General features: G+C 41.0%; 2 protein-coding genes across 3 annotated transcripts in view; one reads left to right on the forward strand and one right to left on the reverse strand.

Moving 5' to 3' along the window:
* The window catches only part of LOC110455210 (proto-oncogene tyrosine-protein kinase ROS-like), a 134,706-nt gene that overhangs the window by 98,666 nt on the left and 14,647 nt on the right, over positions 1 to 21,393 (reverse strand). For both annotated transcript variants that reach the window (XM_021505201.1, XM_021505194.1), the window contains exons 3-4: positions 11,691 to 11,772; positions 3,961 to 4,260 (exon numbers count right to left, since the gene is read on the reverse strand). In XM_021505201.1, coding sequence (XP_021360876.1) covers positions 3,961 to 4,260; positions 11,691 to 11,739 — 349 coding nt within the window. In that variant the 5' untranslated portion in view covers positions 11,740 to 11,772. The remainder of the gene's footprint in view (positions 1 to 3,960; positions 4,261 to 11,690; positions 11,773 to 21,393) is intronic.
* LOC110455079 overlaps positions 16,069 to 21,393 on the forward strand; it is a 6,055-nt gene continuing 730 nt past the window's right edge. The window contains exons 1-3 of the mRNA XM_021505011.1: positions 16,069 to 16,107; positions 16,404 to 16,847; positions 16,932 to 17,533. Coding sequence (XP_021360686.1) covers positions 16,069 to 16,107; positions 16,404 to 16,847; positions 16,932 to 17,533 — 1,085 coding nt within the window. The remainder of the gene's footprint in view (positions 16,108 to 16,403; positions 16,848 to 16,931; positions 17,534 to 21,393) is intronic.

Raw genomic sequence — 21,393 nt, forward strand, 5'->3', positions numbered from 1 at the left:
GGATAAGTAGTGGGCTATTTATGTATATAACGGTTACTCATTGGATAAGTAGTGGTCTATTTATGTATATAACGGTTACCCGTTGGATAAGTAGTGGTCTATTTATGTATATAACGTTTACTCATTGGATAAGTAGTGGTCTATTTATGTATATAACGGTTACCCGTTGGATAAATAGACCACTACTTATCCAATGAGTAACCGTTATATACATAAATAGACCCCTACTTATCCAACGGGTAATCATTATATAAATAAATAGAGCACTACGGATCGAACGGGGAACCATTATATAAATAAATAGACCACTACTTATGTATATAACGGTTACTCATTGGATAAGTAGTGGTCTATTTATTTATATAATGGTTACCCGTTGGATAAGTAGTGGTCTATTTATTTATATAATGATTACCCGTTGGATAAGTAGTGGTCTACTTATGTATCTAATGGTTACCCATTGGATGAGAAGTGGGCTATTTATGGCAGGCTTTATTAAGTTTGTCATAAAAAGCAATGTGTGTTATAGGACCATAACAACATTTGCAAAAACATATATTGCTAAATTGAAAAAAAATATTGAGGCCAATAAGAAAAGAGTACTGACAGACACCACTGACCAGGGTAGTTCCCACCTAGTCCCTATACACGGGTAAGGGGTCATCTGACAAACACCACTGACCAGGGTAGTTCCCACCTAGTCTCTATACACGGGTAAGGGGTCATCTGACAGACACCACTGACCAGGGTAGTTCCCACCTAGTCCCTATACACGGGTAAGGGGTCATCTGACAGACACCACTGACCAGGGTAGTTCCCACCTAGTCCCTATACACGGGTAAGGGGTCATCTGACAGACACCACTGACCAGGGTAGTTCCCACCTAGTCTCTATACACGGGTAAGGGGTTATCTGACAGACACCACTGACCAGGGTAGTTCCCACCTAGTCTCTATACACAGGTGAAGGGCTCATTTTGTAGGCTAATCACTTATCTTCATATGGTTTGGTTATGAGAAGGATATGGAGGTATAGCAAGGGTTATTCCTCTGGCTGTATCAATAGACTGTAATGAAGGATGATATATAACGTGTCATGTTTTACACATCACTACCCCCGAATCTGTTAGGCATGGATACATACAACCACATATTCCTACAGACAATTGTAACGATTAGTTAACTCATGGAGGAGATGCAACAATTTTTGGTACAGCCACTCCACCAGAACTGAAGAGTGAGTGTTGTGGATATCTACACGATTAGTGCCGACTGCTGAAGTCTGACATTGCCTACGTCCTCTCTCATGTATGATGGTTGGTAATGGAGGCAGTAAAACTCACATCAGATTGATTATGGCCAGCCAAATCACTACGCAAATCTCCAAACAGTTTTCAAATGGAAATCAACGATACAAATAAATTACAGGACAATTAACTGAATCACTTCTGAATAACTGGAGACAAATTTTTATGCTCCATATTAGGGATAGATCAACTATAAAACAGGCTTTGCTATCTCCCCCTTCAGCGTTTATGGTAATCTAGGTCTTATTGCCAGTTTTATCTCCTTACTGGAATAAAACAGATTTGATGGCATTTCCATACATTAGGATGGGCCCATCCTGTGTCGCATTGTACGCCAATTATTATGTTACAGCGTTGGCCTTCCCTATACCTCCACGTACAGTACCACCAGGTCAGAACAACAGGTCACAACCATTTACAATCACCCAGGGAAAAATCAGGGTTATAACAGATAAGTTCCTTATGGTAAATAGGGTCAACATATTCCCATACCGCTGCTCAAAACTGTAACTATGAATTTGAAACTTTTTTTACCTGCAAAAAAAAAGTTTTTCATAGATCATTTCTGAAAAGAAACCAATACCTTGTAGAATATCAATGAATAAATAACAAAGATGAAATGAAATAAACAAAAAACTAAGCTACCAGATCAGTAGTTATTCCCTAGCCCAGTCAGATTAACTTTTATCCGAGGCAAAATTAAGAAGACAGGCATCCTCAATCAAAACTCAAAGGAAAAAATAGAATATTCTTTATTTTACTTTACAAGTGATAGGCCCTTCCTTCTGCAAGTTTAAAATGGGGGAAATATCTCAAAATAAACCCTTCTTATATACCTGTCAGGAATGTGTCAGTTTGTACCTTCAAATATATCAGGTCAAGGTCGGGAACATGGTCAATACATGTACACAACTTCCTTATTTCAGGTCACTGTCAGCTTCAGTACATTTGGGGCAGGCATTTCAGTACAGGGTCTGGGGCGAGTATTTAAGGGCAGAGTCTAGGGCAGGTATTTCAGTACAGGGTCTGGGGCAAGTATTTCAGTACAGTGTCTGGGGCAGGTATTTCAGCACAGTGTCTGGGGTGAGTATTTAAGTGCAGGGTCTAGGGCAGGTATTTCAGTACAGGGTCTGGGACAAGTATTTCAGTACAGGGTCTGGGACGAGTATTTAAGTGCAGGGTCTAGGGCAGGTATTTCAGTACAGGGTCTGGGGCAGGTATTTCAGTACAGTGTCTGGGGCAGGTATTTCAGTACAGGGTCTGGGACGAGTATTTCAATGCAGTGTGATGGGTAAGTATTTCAGTACAGGGTCTGGGACAAGTATTTCAGTTCAGTGTCTGGGGTGAGTATTTAAGTGCAGGGTCTAGGGCAGGTATTTCAGTACAGGGTCTGGGACAAGTATTTCAGTACAGGGTCTGGGGCGAGTATTTAAGTGCAGGGTCTAGGGCAGGTATTTCAGTACAGGGTCTGGGACAAGTATTTCAGTACAGGGTCTGGGGCGAGTATTTCAGTACAGTGTCTGGGGCAGGTATTTCAGTACAGGGTCTGGGACGAGTATTTCAGTACAGGGTCTGGGACAAGTATTTCAGTACAGTGTCTGGGGGCGAGTATTTCAGTACAGGGTCTGGGGCGAGTATTTCAGTACAGGGGTCTGGGGTGAGTATTTCAGTACAGTGTCTGGGGCAGGTATTTCAGCACAGTGTCTGGGGTGAGTATTTAAGTGCAGGGTCTAGGGCAGGTATTTCAGTACAGGGTCTGGGACAAGTATTTCAGTACAGGGTCTGGGGCGAGTATTTCAGTACAGTGTCTGGGGCAGGTATTTCAGTACAGGGTCTGGGACGAGTATTTCAGTACAGGGTCTGGGACAAGTATTTCAGTTCAGTGTCTGGGGTGAGTATTTAAGTGCAGGGTCTAGGGCAGGTATTTCAGTACAGGGTCTGGGACAAGTATTTCAGTACAGTGTCTGGGGTGAGTATTTCAGTACAGGGTCTGGGACAAGTATTTCAGTACAGGGTCTGGGGCGAGTATTTCAGGACAGTGGTCTGAAACATTAATGTTTGTACAAATTCATCAACACGTTGCAATACTCTAGCTTGAGATGTCACCAAAAACCATTTTCAACTTTTATATTCCAGAACTGACACAGCCTGATATCACATCATCACAATCAATAGCGATATTTTCCATTCATCACAACAACAACAAAAAAATACTCCCACATCCTCAATGCTGAAGGCTATGCAACAGAAACAGAATCATGACCCTGAAGGTAATGACGAAAGAAACACAAAGCTGAACATAAAATGATGTTCCTTGTCAAACATGGACAACAATCAATAATCTTGAAGTAATTATGCCACATTGCTATTGCCTGAGTATTGCCAAAAGTAAGTCTTTAGACCTGATTTAGTGGAGTTTAGTCACCTTTACTTCAGCTGAAGTGGCCCTCCTCATAGAATACAACTCCTAAAAGTCGGACTGGAAAATAGGATTGTCTAAATTGTTTAGTTTGATAGTCTCATTTACACTACATAAAACTGTTTAATTTGATAAACTCCCGTCAACATATTTCCTTAGTTGTATCAATGAAATTACAATCAATTTGTGACGTAATAGAAAATGTCCACAGCACAAACTTTTGGAAGTTACTCACGGTTGCCAGCGTTTGGTGTGGTGATATTGGCCGAGTCGGCAGGCCCCTCCCCGTCACTGTTCCATGCGGATACAGTGATGTAATACAACTGTGATGACTGCAACTGCTGTAGCGTCCATGACGTCATGTTGCCAGGTACCTCACGATTCACCTGATGCAGGCTAGGATGGTTCACAGGATCAAGATTCAAACGGTAGCCAAGAATTGGACCATTGGTAAAGATGGGTGGTTTCCATGAGATGGTGATGACAGAGGGGGTCGGCGCTGACACATCCAGGATATACGGGGGTGAAGAAGGAGCTATAAATCAAACACAATATCAAAATTGAAATTCCAACACAGTAAAGATCACATTTTATGAAACACTGGATATTAACTACAGTTGTCTGACAACACACTACACCTAACAGGGTATAACAGCTGTCTGACAACACACTACACTTAACAGGGTATAACAGCTGTCTGACAACACACTTCACCTAACAGGGTATAATAGCTGTCTGACAATAGGCACTACACCTAACAGGGTATAACAGCTGTATGACAACACGCTACACCTAACAGCGTATAACAGCTGTCTCACAACACACTACACCTAACAGGGTATAACAGCTGTATGACAACACGCTACACCGAACAGGGTATAACAGCTGTATGACAACACGCTACACCGAACAGGGTATAACAGCTGTCTGACAACAAACTACACCTAACAGGGTATAACAGCTGTATGACAACACGCTACACCTAACAGGGTATAACAGCTGTTTGACAACACACTACACCTAACAGGGTATAATAGCTGTCTGACAATAGTCACTACACCTAACAGGGTATAACAGCTGTCTGACAACACACTACACCTAACAGGATATAACAGCTGTCTGTCAACACACTACACCTAACAGGGTATAATAGCTGTCTGACAACACACTACACCTAACAGGGTATAATAGCTGTCTGACAACAGTCACTACATCTAACAGGGTATAACAGCTGTCTGACAACACACTCCACCTAACAGGGTATAAAAGCTGTCTGACAACACGCTATACCTAACAGGGGATAACAGCTGTCTGACAACACACTACACCTAACAGGGTATAATAGTTGTCTGACAACACACTTCACCAAACAGGGTATAACAGCTTATACATTGGATGATTTTGCTGGTAATAAATAACTGTACTGCATATGTCTTTGTATCATTTGTGGTTTTCCTATTCTAATTCAAGATGAAAATACATTTTACTATTATACTAAAAGGAATTGTCATAATGTCAATTCAGTAATTACATCGAAATTGCAAAAACACATGTTCATGAAATGAAGGATATGACAGATTGTACACCTAGAGAATCTGGTGTGAAACAATCAATAGGAGTACGGCAATAAGTGTGGAAAATAGGAGTACGGCAATAAGTGTGGGAAATAGGAGTACGGCAATAAGTGTGGAAAATAGGAGTACCCAAATAAGTGTGGAAAATAGGAGTACGGCAATAAGTGTGGAAAATAGGAGTACCCAAATAAGTGTGGAATGTGTTCCTCATTAGTATTCCTACAGATTTTTTTTGTTAAATACAACTCAAAACAATATGAATGTGGGAAGTAGTAAATGTTTATATTCTAGGGCTAAAAGAATGCTCCAGACAAATGTAGTAAATGGCACCTACTACAGTAGCAGAGAGATACAGAGCATTAAATGATGATACACAAACCTAATATATGTGATGTTTACTCATTTGTTATGTACTTTATCCCTAAAATCTGACTTTGGACATGTTACTCAAACTACTTATCAGCATCACTACAGCCTGGCCTCCAGGCCTTCTCCACTGTAGTCAGCCTGCTAATGTAGCATTAACCTGTGCCCTCAGCAGTAGTACAGAGGGGACAGCACCAACATGTACTTTACCAACACTTCTGTAATGAGCTAAATCCTAGTGCCCATCTATCTTCTACTCATTCCACAAACAATTACAGTTGGAAAAGTTTTTCCAATAAAAGCAAAGAAGTTCGAGATTCCAGAAGCAGAGGTTCCTGTTTCAGATGCTGGAAGGCAGGCTTGTAAACCTCATTTGTTTTGATTAGGATGAGAATTATCCATCTATCAGTGGATAAGGAAGCTAGCTTACACAACATGCTTGTTTGTATCAGTTTGGTAGCTCCTCAGGGACTGGGGATCTACTGCCTCCTTCAATATAACTTCGTTCTTGCTAACACTGTTTAATAGGGTCCTATAGAAATCTCATAAATTTCCAAGATGTTTTTCACTTAAATAATTGAGATTCAAAATTTAGAAAACCATGTTTCCTTCAAAGGATTTTCAAGAATCAGATCAGCTTGAGCAATATCTGATGACAGTCTCTGATGGTTTCACTATCACAGACCTCCTTGTTTTTGTTATGTTATTATTCATGACTTAATATTTTGTCATAGGAAGAAAAAGATAAAACCTATTATAGATTATTTAAATCTTGTTATAGTGATGAAGACTGACAAAGTTAACCTGACAATAATATTTCCTCATGACGTGATGGTCACTGATGTAGTCTGGTAACATATTTCAACTGGTGTTATAGCCAATAAGGAACTAATGAACTTGGCATCATCGGTAGTGGACATCTAGCTGGTAGGCAGCTGGTGATCACCATTTTGTCCAAAACTACATATTTTCTTCTCCTTTTTTATTCATTTCTGCTGAGGTTCAAGCCATTTCCTACTTAACAAGGAAGTTTTTGTAATCCTGAGGCAGGATCAAATAAAGAATTATAAACAGGGAAATACTGTTAATGTATCATGTAGCCTGCTAATGGCAGCCTGTCTCCAGACAAAGTGTTTAGTATCTGTCTTATGCTGGAGATCTATGGGGACAGTAAGTAGCGGTGCCTGTCTGCTCGGTGTGTGTGGGGGATGGGGGCTTTGCTGCCTGTCACTGTGGGATGAGGAAGGGCCAGGGACAGACATGAAGAGGCGTCTTGTCTCTCATTCTGACAAATCAATCTTTCTACTGACTGTCCCTCAATCATGTATTTCGAAAGACAGGTAATTTATGTTGCAGGGAGTCATATCCCCACTCCCCTCAAATGTTTACAGAAAAAAAAGGTTCCTCTTTTTATCTGTTGCAAGAAATTAATCCTTTTCTTGTTAGATGTGCCAGAATTATGTTGTCTTTTAGAAAACGCTTCAATTGATGTCCCTTGTAAAATTACTCTGATGTGTCAGTGGTGGACATCTTTCTGGCGATGTTGTAAGCCGTTAGTTCAAATAAGGCAAGGCCAAATGACAAAACACCCTCTGGGACACAGCCAACCCTGTCTTGTCCAATCAGATAGTCCTATTGACATCGATGCATCACAGTACTTAAACATTACAGAAAACTCATCTTGATTGTGGAGCTGTCTGACCTGGCCATCAGTCGGTGACACACACAGTATTCTGCGTATGTCACTTATGGGAAAACAGCAATGCTTTTTCTGTTTAAGTGTGATTATAGATAAAGTGTGTCGAGTACAGTACGGGCCATAACTAGCATGGGTCACCCTTTCAGACTGGTCAAGTCTCACACCATGGAAGTTAGCATGATTTTACCATGAAAGACTGGTCAAGTCTCACACCATGAAAGTAAGCATGATCTGACCATGACAGACAAGTGTCTGAGCTGTCTGGCTTTGAGCAGCACCTTCACACAAGTTCTGACAAACGACTTGTTTAATTGGACATAAAAACCTAATGACACACTTTGATTTTTTGTTTTGTGAGTTGAAGAGATTGCTGTGTGAGGTTTGTATTTTGTTGAGGCAACCTTCAGGATGAGGAAGGGCTAGGTTCCCTTATCTTGACAAAAATACTTAGGAAAGTGACTGTTGACATCAATCTTGATAAAGCTCCCGTTCCTACTGTGTCTGTGAATTTCTCAAACAACTGTTGATTACCAGAATATCAAAACTTTACCAAAAAACACAGCAATCTGTGACAAATATAAGACAAATACATCTGTGAGGCTGAGACAGGATATTGTGTCCCAGATTTGTATTCACAGTTTTGTATTTCCACTCACAGAACTTGGAGCTACCTTTCTTACTGAGGCACTTTGAACAGCTCTACATAATTGGACTGAATATTCCTCAGGCATGTGACCACGTTAGTTGGCAACATTTTTCAGATGACAGGAAATTCCAATACTTTAAGAAAGATGTTTATTCACAGAGATTATCTTAAGGGCATACATCTCAGAAAACAATTTTGAAAAAAATAATTGAGGTGGACATAAGGCATGGATATACAAAGACATCCAAGTAGCTCGCATTCAGGCTTTCAATCTTGTTTTTTTGTTCATATAATGAATAATTCAGAATGGATTCCAGCTATATATCTATAATTGACATTTTGAATTAAATCTTGTATGTCTGTGGAGGTGTGTTGGATTACTGCTGGGTACTTGTCAGGTTTCTAGGTTGAAGTATCAGTCATCAGTGACACAGCAACACTAGTTGTCAGGGTAACATAAGTCACCACTAACATATCACAACTAGTTGTCAGGGTAACATCAGTCACCACTAACACATCACCACTAGTTGTCAGGGTAACATAAGTCACCACTAACACATCACCACTGGTTGTCAGGGTAACATCAGTCACCACTAACACATCACCACTAGCTGTCAGGGTAACATCAGTCACCACTAACACATCACAACTAGTTGTCAGGGTAACATCAGTCACCACTAACACATCACCGTTAGTTGTCAAGGTAACATAAGTCCCCACTAACATATCACCATTAGTTGTCAGGATAACATAAGTCACCACTAACACATCACCATTAGTTTTCAGGGTAACATCAGTCACCACTAACACATCACCACTAGCTGTCAGGGTAACATCAGTCACCACTAACACATCCCAATTAGTTGTCAGGGTAACATAAGTCACCACAAACACATCAACATTAGTTGTCAGGGTAACATAAGTCACCACACACACATCACCATTAGTTGTCAGGATAACATAAGTCACCACTAACACATCACCATTAGTTTTCAGGGTAACATCAGTCACCACTAACACATCACCACTAGTTGTCAGGGAAACATAAGTTACCACTAACAAATCATCACTAGTTGTCAGGGTAACATCAGTCACCAATAACACAGAATCACTAGTTGTCAGGGTAACATAAGTCACCACTAACACATCACCACTGGTTGTCAGGGTAACATCAGTCACCACTAACACATCAACATTAGTTGTCAGGGTAACATAAGTCACCACAACCACATCACCATTAGTTGTCAGGATAACATAAGTCACCACTAACACATCACCATTAGTTTTCAGGGTAACATCAGTCACCACTAACACATCACCGTTAGTTGTCAAGGTAACATAAGTCACCACTAACACATCACCACTAGTTGTCAGGGAAACATAAGTTACCACTAACAAATCATCACTAGTTGTCAGGGTAACATCAGTCACCAATAACACAGAATCACTAGTTGTCAGGGTAACATAAGTCACCACTAACACATCACCACTGGTTGTCAGGGTAACATCAGTCACCACTAACACATCTCCTTTAGTTGTCAGGGTAACATCAGTCACCACAAACACATCACCATTAGTTGTCAGGATAACATACGTCACCACTAACATATCACCACTAGTTGTCAGGATAACATAAGTCACCACTAACACATCACCATTAGTTTTCAGGGTAACATCAGTCACCACTAACACATCACCACTAGTTGTCAGGGCAACGTCAGTCACCACTAACACATCACCTTTAGTTGTCAGGGTAACATCAGTCACAACAAACACATCACCATTAGTTGTCAGGGTAACATCAGTCTCCACTAACACATCACCACTAGTTTTCAGGGTAGCATAAGTCACCACTAACACATCACCACTAGTTGTCAGGGAAACATAAGTTACCACTAACAAATCATCACTAGTTGTCAGGGTAACATCAGTCACCATTAACACATCACCACTAGTTGTCAGGGTAACATCAGTCACCACTAACACATCACCTTTAGTTGTCAGGGTAACATCAGTCACCACAAACACATCACCATTAGTTGTCAGGGTAACATCAGTCACCACTAACACATCACCACTAGTTGTCAGGGAAACATAAGTTACCACTAACACATCATCACTAGTTGTCAGGGTAACATCAGTCACCACAAACACATCACCATTAGTTGTCAGGGTAATATCAGTCACCACTAACACATCACCACTAGTTGTCAGGGTAACATCAGTCTCCACTAACACATCATCACTAGTTGTCAGGGTAACATCAGTCACCACTAACACATCACCACTTGTTGTCAGGGTAACATAAGTCACCACTAACACATCATCACTAGTTGTCAGGGTAACATCAGTCACCAATAACACAGAATCACTAGTTGTCAGGGTAACATAAGTCACCACTAACACATCATCACTAGTTGTCAAGGTAACATTAGTCACCACTAACACATCATCACTAGTTGTCAAGGTAACATAAGTCACCACTAACACATCACCACTAGTTGTCAGGGTAACATAGGTCACCACTAACACATCATCACTAGTTGTCAAGGTAACATAAGTCACCACTAACATATCACCTCTAGTTGTCAGGGTAACATAAGTCACCACTAACACATCACCACTAGTTGTCAGGGTAACACCACTACTGGTCATAGTAACATCAGTCACCACTAACACAGCACCACTAGTTGTCATGGTAACACCATTAGTTGTCAAAGTAACATCAGTCACCACTAACACATCACCATTAGTTGTCAGGGTAACACCACTAGTTGTCATAGTGACATCTGGCATAACTTACACAGCACCACTAGTTGTCAGGGTAACACCACTAGTGGTCATAGTAACATCAGTCACCACTAACACAGCACCACTAGTTGTCATGGTAACACCACTAGTTGTCATATTGACATCAGTCACCACTAACACAGCACCACTAGTTGTCATGGTAACACCATTACCATTAGTTGTCAAAGTAACATCAGTCCCCATTTGTTGTCATGGTAACACCATATTTGTCAACGTAACATCAGTCACCACTAGTTGTCATGGTAACACCATTAGTTGCCAAAGTAACATCAGTCACCACTAACACAGCACCACTAGTTGTCATGGTAACACCATTACCATTAGTTGTCAAAGTAACATCAGTCACCATTTGTTGTCATGGTAACACCATATTTGTCAAAGTAACATCAGTCACCACTAGTTGTCATGGTAACACCATTAGTTGTCAAAGTAACATCAGAGTAGCTATACAACTGTTATACCAATCCTCCAGAACCACATCATCTGTCAAGCACTTCTGTTGATTTTGACATGTTGACACAGCATCTATCATAAAAGCTAAAAGCCTTAAAATGACATCTTTACTTTGGAACACAATATTTTATGATGTAACTTCTATTGTCATGTAAAAACTCACAAAGCCTACAAGTAACATCAGATTGAAAAGTGTTTTTTTTAACCAAATATAGTCACAAAAGAGCATGTATCTCCTCCAGCGCTGTCATAGACTGGTCATATGATCTAACAGATAGGATATGATATTCCAATCTAAATCCTGTTGTCAATGTGATTCATTCCAACCTTTAATGACACTGTGGTCATGGCAAGGGAAGGATGGGCTGCATTTGCAAGGCAAAAAGCATGACAAGGTTGTTTCACAAATATCTTACCTCCAAATGGACTTGTTGTGATTTTCTCAGACTCTGGGGTAGCTTTCATGTGAGCTGGAGTAATCACAAGTAAAATTTTGAACTGAAAACAGAAAAGATACAAGTAATACAGTCAAACCTAACCAAGCTGTCAGAAAACCTACAGTTCTATACAACACATCCATGCTCTCATTAAATGTTTTTAAAAATTAATTAAAATAGACAAAAATTACATATTGTAACATTTTACAAAGATAAATATTATATATTCATTTCATGATTGTAAATGTAAGATATCTGTGAATGAATGTACTTGTTCCCAGACTTGGCCTGTATTGAACTAGACAAATATTTAACCTTCGCTTCTAAGAGTCAACCCTCACTCACCCCCACCCCCTTGCCCCTCCCCGCACACTACACCTTGTAAGAGACAACCACACACACCTCCGCATGACCTCGTCAGAGATGTACACACACACCATCCAAAAAACCTCGTCGGAGATACACCCACACACCCACTACAACTAACCCTTGTCAGAGACACACACACACACCTCCGCATAACCTAGTCAGGGACACACACACACCCTCTCCGACTAACCTCGTCAGAAACACACACACACCCTCTCCGACTAACCTTGTCAGAAACACACACACACCTCCAAATAACCTCATCAGAAACACACACACACCCTTTCCGACTAACCTCATCAGAGATACACACACACCCTCTTCGACTAACCTCTTCAGAGATACACACACACCCTCTCCGACTAACCTCTTCAGAGATACACACTCACACCCTCTCTGACTAACCTCGTCAGAGATACACACACACACACCCTCTCCGACTAACCCTCGTCAGAGATACACACACCCTATCCGACTAACCTCGTCAGAGATACATTCACACACCCTCTCCGACTTACCTTGTCAGAGATGCACACACACACCTCCGCATAACCTAGTCAGAGATGCACACACACACCTCTGCATAACCCAGTTAACCTAGTCAGAGACACACACACATCCTCTCCCACTAACCCTTGTCAGAGATACACACACACCTCCGCATAACCTAGTCAGAGACACACACACACCCTCTCCGACTAACCTCGTCAGAGATACACACACACACCCCCTCTCCGACTAACCCTCGTCAGAGATACACACACACACCCTATCCGACTAACCTCGTCAGAGATACATTCACACACCCTCTCCGACTAACCTTGTCAGAGATGCACACACACACCTCCGCATAACCTAGTCAGAGATGCACACACACACCTCTGCATAACCTAGTCAGAGACACACACACACCCTCTCCGACTAACACTTGTCAGAGATGCACACACACCCCGGCATAACCTAGTCAGAGACACACACACACCCTCTCCGACTAACCTTATAAGAGACAACCACACACACCTCTGACTAACCTCGTCAGACACACACACACAACCTTTCCGACTAACCTTATCAGAGACACACACACACCCTCTCCACTTAACCTCGTAAGAGACAACCACACACACCTCTGACTAACCTCGTCAGACACACACACACAAACTTTCCGACTAACCTTGTCAGAGATACACACACACACCTCCAAATAACCTTGTCAGAGATACACACACACACACACACACACACAAACACACACACTCTCACACTAACCTCGTTAGAGATACACACACACACACCCTCTCACACTAACCTCGTTAGAGATACACACACACCACACCTCCAGGCAATGAAATAAAATTATCACCAACAAAGATTCTGTAAACAAACTGACACTATGTAATTTTTAAGAGGAATTAATATGAAAAAGAAAACAAAATCAATAGCAATGTCCAGAAGCATGCACAAATGTAATTAGTTCCATTGGAATTTGCAAAGATAAATTTGTTCAGGGAGAGGGAGAAAACTATTGAGTCCTTCCTTCAGTAAATGTAATCAATTTTCCATAAATGGGCCGTGGTGGGTCATATAAGTATTCATCATGTTGTCACTTATTTTCTGTCAATCGAATATGTAATGAGACATAACCACAATGATATACTATCACACATATGTAAACAGACATATGTAATGATATGTAAAAACACATGTAATGATATGCAAACACACGCACATTGTGATATGTAAACACACATGTAATGATATGTAAACACATATGTAGTGATGTGTAAACACACATGTAATTATATGTAATCACATATGTAATGATATGTAAACACATATGTAGTGATATGTAAACACACACATGTAATGATATGTAAACACACATGTAATGATATGTAAACACATATGTAGTGATGTGTAAACACACATGTAATGATATGTAAACACACATGTAATGATATGTAAACACAAATGTTATCATATATAATCACACATATGTATTGTATGGCCCCATATAACCCAGTCTGTTCCACTTAACAGCTAAATCACCAATGTCAGTACAGATCTCCCATTCTCAATATCCCAGTCCTTTCTCCAAAACACCAGCAAGTGAAGTCAGAAATCTAACTTTAAAAATGAAATTGGTATGCTCTGGAGGTAAAATGACATTGGTATGCTGTGGATGTAAAAAGACATTGGTATGCTGTGGGGGTAAAATGACATTGGTATGCTGTGGAGGTAAAATGACATTGGTATGCTGTGGGGGTAAAATGACATTTGTATGCTGTGGAGGTAAAATGACATTGGTATGCTGTGGAGGTAAAATGACATTGGTATGCTGTGGAGGTAAAATGACATTGGTATGCTGTGGAGGTAAAATGACATTGGTATGCTGTGGAGGTAAAATGACATTGGTATGCTGTGGAGGTAAAATGACATTGGTATGCTGTGGAGGTAAAATGACATTGGTATGCTGTGGAGGTAAAATGACATTGGTATGCTGTGGAGGTAAAATGACATTGGTATGCTGTGGAGGTAAAATGACATTGGTATGCTGTGGAGGTAAAATGACATTGGTATGCTGTGGAGGTAAAATGACATTGGTATGCTGTGGAGGTAAAATGACATTGGTATGCTGTGGAGGTAAAATGACATTGGTATGCTGTGGAGGTAAAATGACATTGGTATGCTGTGGAGGTAAAATGACATTGGTATGCTGTGGAGGTAAAATGACATTGGTATGCTGTGGAGGTAAAATGACATTGGTATGCTGTGGAGGTAAAATGACATTGGTATGCTGTGGGGGTAAAATGACATTGGTATGCTGTGGAGGTAAAATGACATTGGTATGCTGTGGAGGTAAAATGACATTGGTATGCTGTGGGGGTAAAATGACATTGGTATGCTGTGGAGGTAAAATGACATTGGTATGCTGTGGAGGTAAAATGACATTGGTATGCTGTGGGGGTAAAATGACATTGGTATGCTGTGGAGGTAAAATGACATTGGTATGCTGTGGAGGTAAAATGACATTGGTATGCTGTGGGGGTAAAATGACATTGGTATGCTGTGGGGGTAAAATGACATTGGTATGCTGTGGAGGTAAAATGACATTGGTATGCTGTGGGGGTAAAATGACATTGGTATGCTGTGGGGGTAAAATGACATTGGTATGCTGTGGAGGTAAAATGACATTGGTATGCTGTGGGGGTAAAATGACATTGGTATGCTGTGGGGGTAAAATGACATTGGTATGCTGTGGAGGTAAAATGACATTGGTATGCTGTGGGTGTAAAATGACATTGGTATGCTGTGGGGGTAAAATGACATTTGTATGCTGTGAAGGTAAAATGACATTGGTATGCTGTGGAGGTAAAATGACATTGGTATGCTGTGGAGGTAATATTTCCAAGTCTTACAGATTGCCATTGAAAATTATGGAGGAAATATCTGGAAAAGGATGACAAGTGCTTTATATGGTTCATGCAGAAACACATTGAATGTTTCAGTTGTTTCAATTGCTCTATGAGGTGGTATGGGATGGAAATAATTTTCTTCAGATTTCTTGCAGCATCAAATCAGGACTTCAGCAGGATTGTCTGTGAATGGTATTACATAATGTATCAACCAGACCTAGTGCTACAATTATTTTAACCACTTTAGTGAATTGACTTTAAAAACAAGCTTAACCCTTTCACCCCTATGTAACTTTAGTAGAATCTACCATGCATTGATCTGGATGAGTCCATTATGGTCTACAGTGGTGAAAGTGTTAAGGCAACGAAAGATTTCTGAGAACGGAGTTGTCATCGATAATTCCACTAATTTAAAACAGAGTTATTATTCTGAAAGCGAAATGATATCTATTTCAATTAAGAAGTCTTGTTTTAAGCAATTTTCTTAAACTAATTTAAAAATGTAACTGATACCTCAGTTAATTAAATGAAACGATTCTGTTGAAATCTAAACTACAGTGGTTTAAATCAGAATGAGGGCACCAGTTTATGATTTACGGGACAAGGATTCCGTAAAGTCCCTTTAACATAAAATCACCCATATAAATAATGTTTCCAAAAGTTGTTTTCTCCATCCAATTAATTGTGTTGCCATGACAATGAACTGGTAGAGGTGAGGGCTGATTGACGGCAGGAGACCACAATGTTGTCATACCACATCAATACCAGTTTAACCGAATCGCCTTGTAATCAATCTTTAGTCATGTGACCGGTGTTCAAACAATCCAGTTTGAGGAGAAGCAAACTAAGGTGATGGACTATTCAGACAGGAAGATAGGGGGTCTGGAACCTGTGGAAATCACCTCAGGTTTTAGTGGCTGTGGGCTCGCAATGGAACCTGTGGAAATCAACTCAGGTTTTAGTGGCTGTGGGCTCACAATGGAACCTGTGGAAATCACCTCAGGTTATAGTGGCTGTGGGCTCACAAAGGAACCTGTGGAAATCAACTCAGGTTTTAGTGGCTTTGGGCTCACAATGGAACCTGTGTAAATCACCTCAGGTGTTAGTGGCTGTGGGCTCACCAAGGAACCTGGGGAAATCACCTCAGGATTTAGGGGCTGTGGGCTCGCAATGGAACCTGTGGAAATCACCTCAGGTTTTAGTGGCTGTGGGGTCACAATGGAACCTGTGGAAATCACCTCAGATTTTAGTAGCTGTGGGCTCACAATGGAACCTGTGTAAATCACCTCAGGTGTTAGTGGCTGTGGGCTCACAATGGAACCTGTGTAAATCACCTCAAGTTATAGTGGCTGTGGGCTCACAATGGAACCTGTGGAAATCACCACAGGTTATAGTGGCTGGGGGCTCACAATGGAACCTGTGTAAATAACCTCAGGTGTTAGTGGCTGTGGGCTCACAACGGAACCTGTGGAAATCACCACAGGTTATAGTGGCTGGGGGCTCACAATGGAACCTGTGTAAATCACCTCAGGTTTTAGTGGCTTTGGGCTCCCAAAGGAACCTGTGGAAATCACCTCAGATTTTAGTGGCTGTGGGCTCACAATGGAACCTGAGGAAATCAACTCAGGTTATAGTGGCTGTGGGCTCACAATGGAACCTGTGCAAATCACCTCAAGTTATAGTGGCTGTGGGCTCACAATGGAACCTGTGGAAATCACCTCAGGTTATAGTGGCTGTGGGCTCACAATGGGACCTGTGGAAATCACCTCAGGTTTTAGTGGCTGTGGGCTCACAATGGAACCTGTGTAAATCACCTCAGGTTGAAGTGGCTGTGGGCTCACAATGGGACCTGTGGAAATCACCTCAGGTTTTAGTGGCTGTGGGCTCACAATGGGACCTGTGGAAATCACCTCAGGTTGTAGTGGCTCTGGGCTCACAATGGAACCTGTGGAAATCACCTCAGGTGTTAGTGGCTGTGGCCTCACAATTTAGTGTTGTTGATGAGACGGAAATAACCCAGGCACTAACATTACACTGGTAGTGTTCCGATATAAACCAGGCACTAACATTACACTGGTAGTGTAGGAAATAACCAAGGCACTAACATTACACTGGTAGTGTTCCAATATAACCCAGGCACTAACATTACACTGGTAGTGTTCCGATATAACCCAGGCACTATGTACCTCTGTACCTTGTGTCATCCCTGCTGAGTGAAGTTATCAGAAGATCATCTGCCTTTTTGAAAGACTGTCTACCATTTGGAACTAACTAATCCCTTACTTGTTTTTGGTCATCTGTCATAAAAGAGAACATTTCTTATACACTGCTTTTTTCTTGGGATCCACCTTTGTTTATAGCTGTATTTCTTTAGAAAACATCTTCCCTTGCAGCTGAACATCTTTCTTTAGAGCTGTTTTTCTTGAGATTTTCTTAATAGCAGTCTTTCCTGAGAACACATATCTTTATATCATACTTTCCTGAGAGACCATCTTTCTTGAAATAATACCTGTCTTAAGAGAATAGCTACCTCTGAAATGTGAAAGTGTCTATTTACAGTTATCTCCTGTCTATGAAGTAACCTCTATAGCTACCTCCACATGTGAAAGTGTCTATCTACAGATTTCCCCTGTCTATGAAGTAACCTCTATAGCTACCTCCACATGTGAAAGGGTCTATCTACAGATTTCCCCTGTCTATGAAGTAACCCCTATAGCTACCTCCACATGTGAGTCTAAGAAGTAACCCCTATAGCTACCTCCGACATGTGAAAGTGTCTATCTACAGTTATCTCCTGTCTAAGAAGTAACCTCTATAGCTACCTCCACATGTGAAAGTGTCTATCTACAGATTTCCCCTGTCTATGAAGTAACCTCTATAGCTACCTCCACATGTGAGTCTAAGAAGTAACCTCTATAGCTACCTCCGACATGTGAAAGTGTCTATCTACAGTTATCTCCTGTCTAAGAAGTAACCTCTATAGCTGCCTCCACATGTGAAAGTGTCTATCTACAGATTTCCCCTGTCTATAAAGTAACCTCTATAGCTACCTCCACATGTGAAAGGGTCTATCTACAGATTTCCCCTGTCTATGAAGTAACCTCTATAGCTACCTCCACGTGTGAGTCTAAGAAGTAACCTCTATAGCTGCCTCCACATGTGAAAGTGTCTATCTACAGATATCGCCTGTCTATGAAGTAACCCCTATAGCTACCTCCACATGTGAGTCTAAGAAGTAACCTCTATAGCTGCCTCCACATGTGAAAGTGTCTATCTACAGATATCCCCTGTCTATGAAGTAACCCCTATAGCTACCTCCACATGTGAAAGTGTCTATCTACAGTTATCCCCTGTCTATGGAGTAACCTCTATAGCTACCTCCGACATGTGAAAGTGTCTATCTACAGTTACCCCATAAGAAGTAACCTCTATAGCTACCTCCACATGTGAAAGTGTCTATCTACAGTTATCCCCTGTCTATGGAGTAACCTCTATAGCTACCTCCGACATGTGAAAGTGTCTATCTACAGTTATCCCCTGTCTAAGAAGTAACCTCTATAGCTACCTCCACATGTGAAAGTGTCTATCTACAGTTATCCCCTGTCTATGGAGTAACCTCTATAGCTACCTCCGACATGTGAAAGTGTCTATCTACAGTTATCCCCTGTCTAAGAAGTAACCTCTATAGCTACCTCCACATGTGAAAGTGTCTATCTACAGTTATCCCCTGTCTATGGAGTAACCTCTATAGCTACCTCCGACATGTGAAAGTGTCTATCTACAGTTATCCCCTGTCTAAGAAGTAACCTCTATAGCTACCTCCACATGTGAAAGTGTCTATCTACAGTTATCCCCTGTCTATGGAGTAACCTCTATAGCTACCTCCGACATGTGAAAGTGTCTATCTACAGTTATCCCCTGTCTAAGAAGTAACCTCTATAGCTACCTCCACATGTGAAAGTGTCTATCTACAGTTATCCCCTGTCTATGGAGTAACCTCTATAGCTACCTCCGACATGTGAAAGTGTCTATCTACAGTTATCCCCTGTCTAAGAAGTAACCTCTATAGCTACCTCCACATGTGAAAGTGTCTATCTACAGTTATCCCCTGTCTATGGAGTAACCTCTATAGCTACCTCCGACATGTGAAAGTGTCTATCTACAGTTATCCCCTGTCTAAGAAGTAACCTCTATAGCTACCTCCACATGTGAAAGTGTCTATCTACAGTTATCCCCTGTCTATGGAGTAACCTCTATAGCTACCTCCGACATGTGAAAGTGTCTATCTACAGTTATCCCCTGTCTAAGAAGTAACCTCTATAGCTACCTCCACATGTGAAAGTGTCTATCTACAGTTATCCCCTGTCTATGGAGTAACCTCTATAGCTACCTCCGACATGTGAAAGTGTCTATCTACAGTTATCCCCTGTCTAAGAAGTAACCTCTATAGCTACCTCCACATGTGAAAGTGTCTATCTACAGTTATCCCCTGTCTATGGAGTAACCTCTATAGCTACCTCCGACATGTGAAAGTGTCTATCTACAGTTATCCCCTGTCTAAGAAGTAACCTCTATAGCTACCTCCACATGTGAAAGTGTCTATCTACAGTTATCCCCTGTCTATGGAGTAACCTCTATAGCTACCTCCGACATGTGAAAGTGTCTATCTACAGTTATCCCCTGTCTAAGAAGTAACCTCTATAGCTACCTCCACATGTGAAAGTGTCTATCTACAGTTATCCCCTGTCTATGGAGTAACCTCTATAGCTACCTCCGACATGTGAAAGTGTCTATCTACAGTTATCCCCTGTCTAAGAAGTAACCTCTATAGCTACCTCCACATGTGAAAGTGTCTATCTACAGTTATCCCCTGTCTATGGAGTAACCTCTATAGCTACCTCCGACATGTGAAAGTGTCTATCTACAGTTATCCCCTGTCTAAGAAGTAACCTCTATAGCTACCTCCACATGTGAAAGTGTCTATCTACAGTTATCCCCTGTCTAAGAAGTAACCTCTATAGCTACCTCCACATGTGAAAGTGTCTATCTACAGTTATCCCCTAAGAAGTAACCTCTATAGCTACCTCCGACATGTGAAAGTGTCTATCTACAGTTATCCCCTAAGAAGTAACCTCCTTTCTTGAGAGAAAACTCTCATCTGTTGTTCCCAAACTAAGTTTCCCCTTGACAAATCACCTGCTACCCCAACCAAGCATTGACAATTTCCATCCATAGCAATTTGGCAGGAGCTCAGATTAAGCCTAACCTTTGGTTATAAAACATTGATTTGAGAGAAAATAATTGAATGGAGTTTGTATATATAGTTTTTGTAAATGGAATTCTCTTCCTGAAATGTCTTGTTTATTCCCATATTAGCTGCTAAGCTTAGCTAAAGAACATAAACTGGTTTGATGGATTACTGTTTCCTGTGTTAAGATGGACTTCTTTTCCAGACTATAATGGAATCTTACTGTATTGATCTCCCAAGTAACTCTCCTCAAAAAAGCACTTAAGTCAATATCTCTCTATTTTGAAAATTATCACTAAAGGTAAATGTATATGTAACTACATTTCATGTCTATAGTTGTGATGATTTCGGAAGTACTGTGGAGAAATCTTTAAACATTCTAAGGACACGGTTGCCCAGCCAGGCTCCTCAAATGGATCCTAGCCATGCTATTTCCAAATATACATCACATTTTACAAGATACTACAGCCTAAGCTTGGAGAATTTTGCACCAGTCCAATCCTACCCAACAGACATGCCACCACTGTAAATCATTACTGCCATTACTTCCATGAACGACCTGCTTGCGTGTGTGTCCTACTGGAGATGCTATCTAAACGGGTGTGTAATAAGTGAATTTGTTTACACGTAACACTTGCAGTAGTGAGTG

The sequence above is a fragment of the Mizuhopecten yessoensis genome, unplaced genomic scaffold (assembly GCF_002113885.1).
Source record: "Mizuhopecten yessoensis strain PY_sf001 unplaced genomic scaffold, ASM211388v2 scaffold921, whole genome shotgun sequence".
NCBI lineage: Eukaryota > Metazoa > Mollusca > Bivalvia > Pectinida > Pectinidae > Mizuhopecten > Mizuhopecten yessoensis.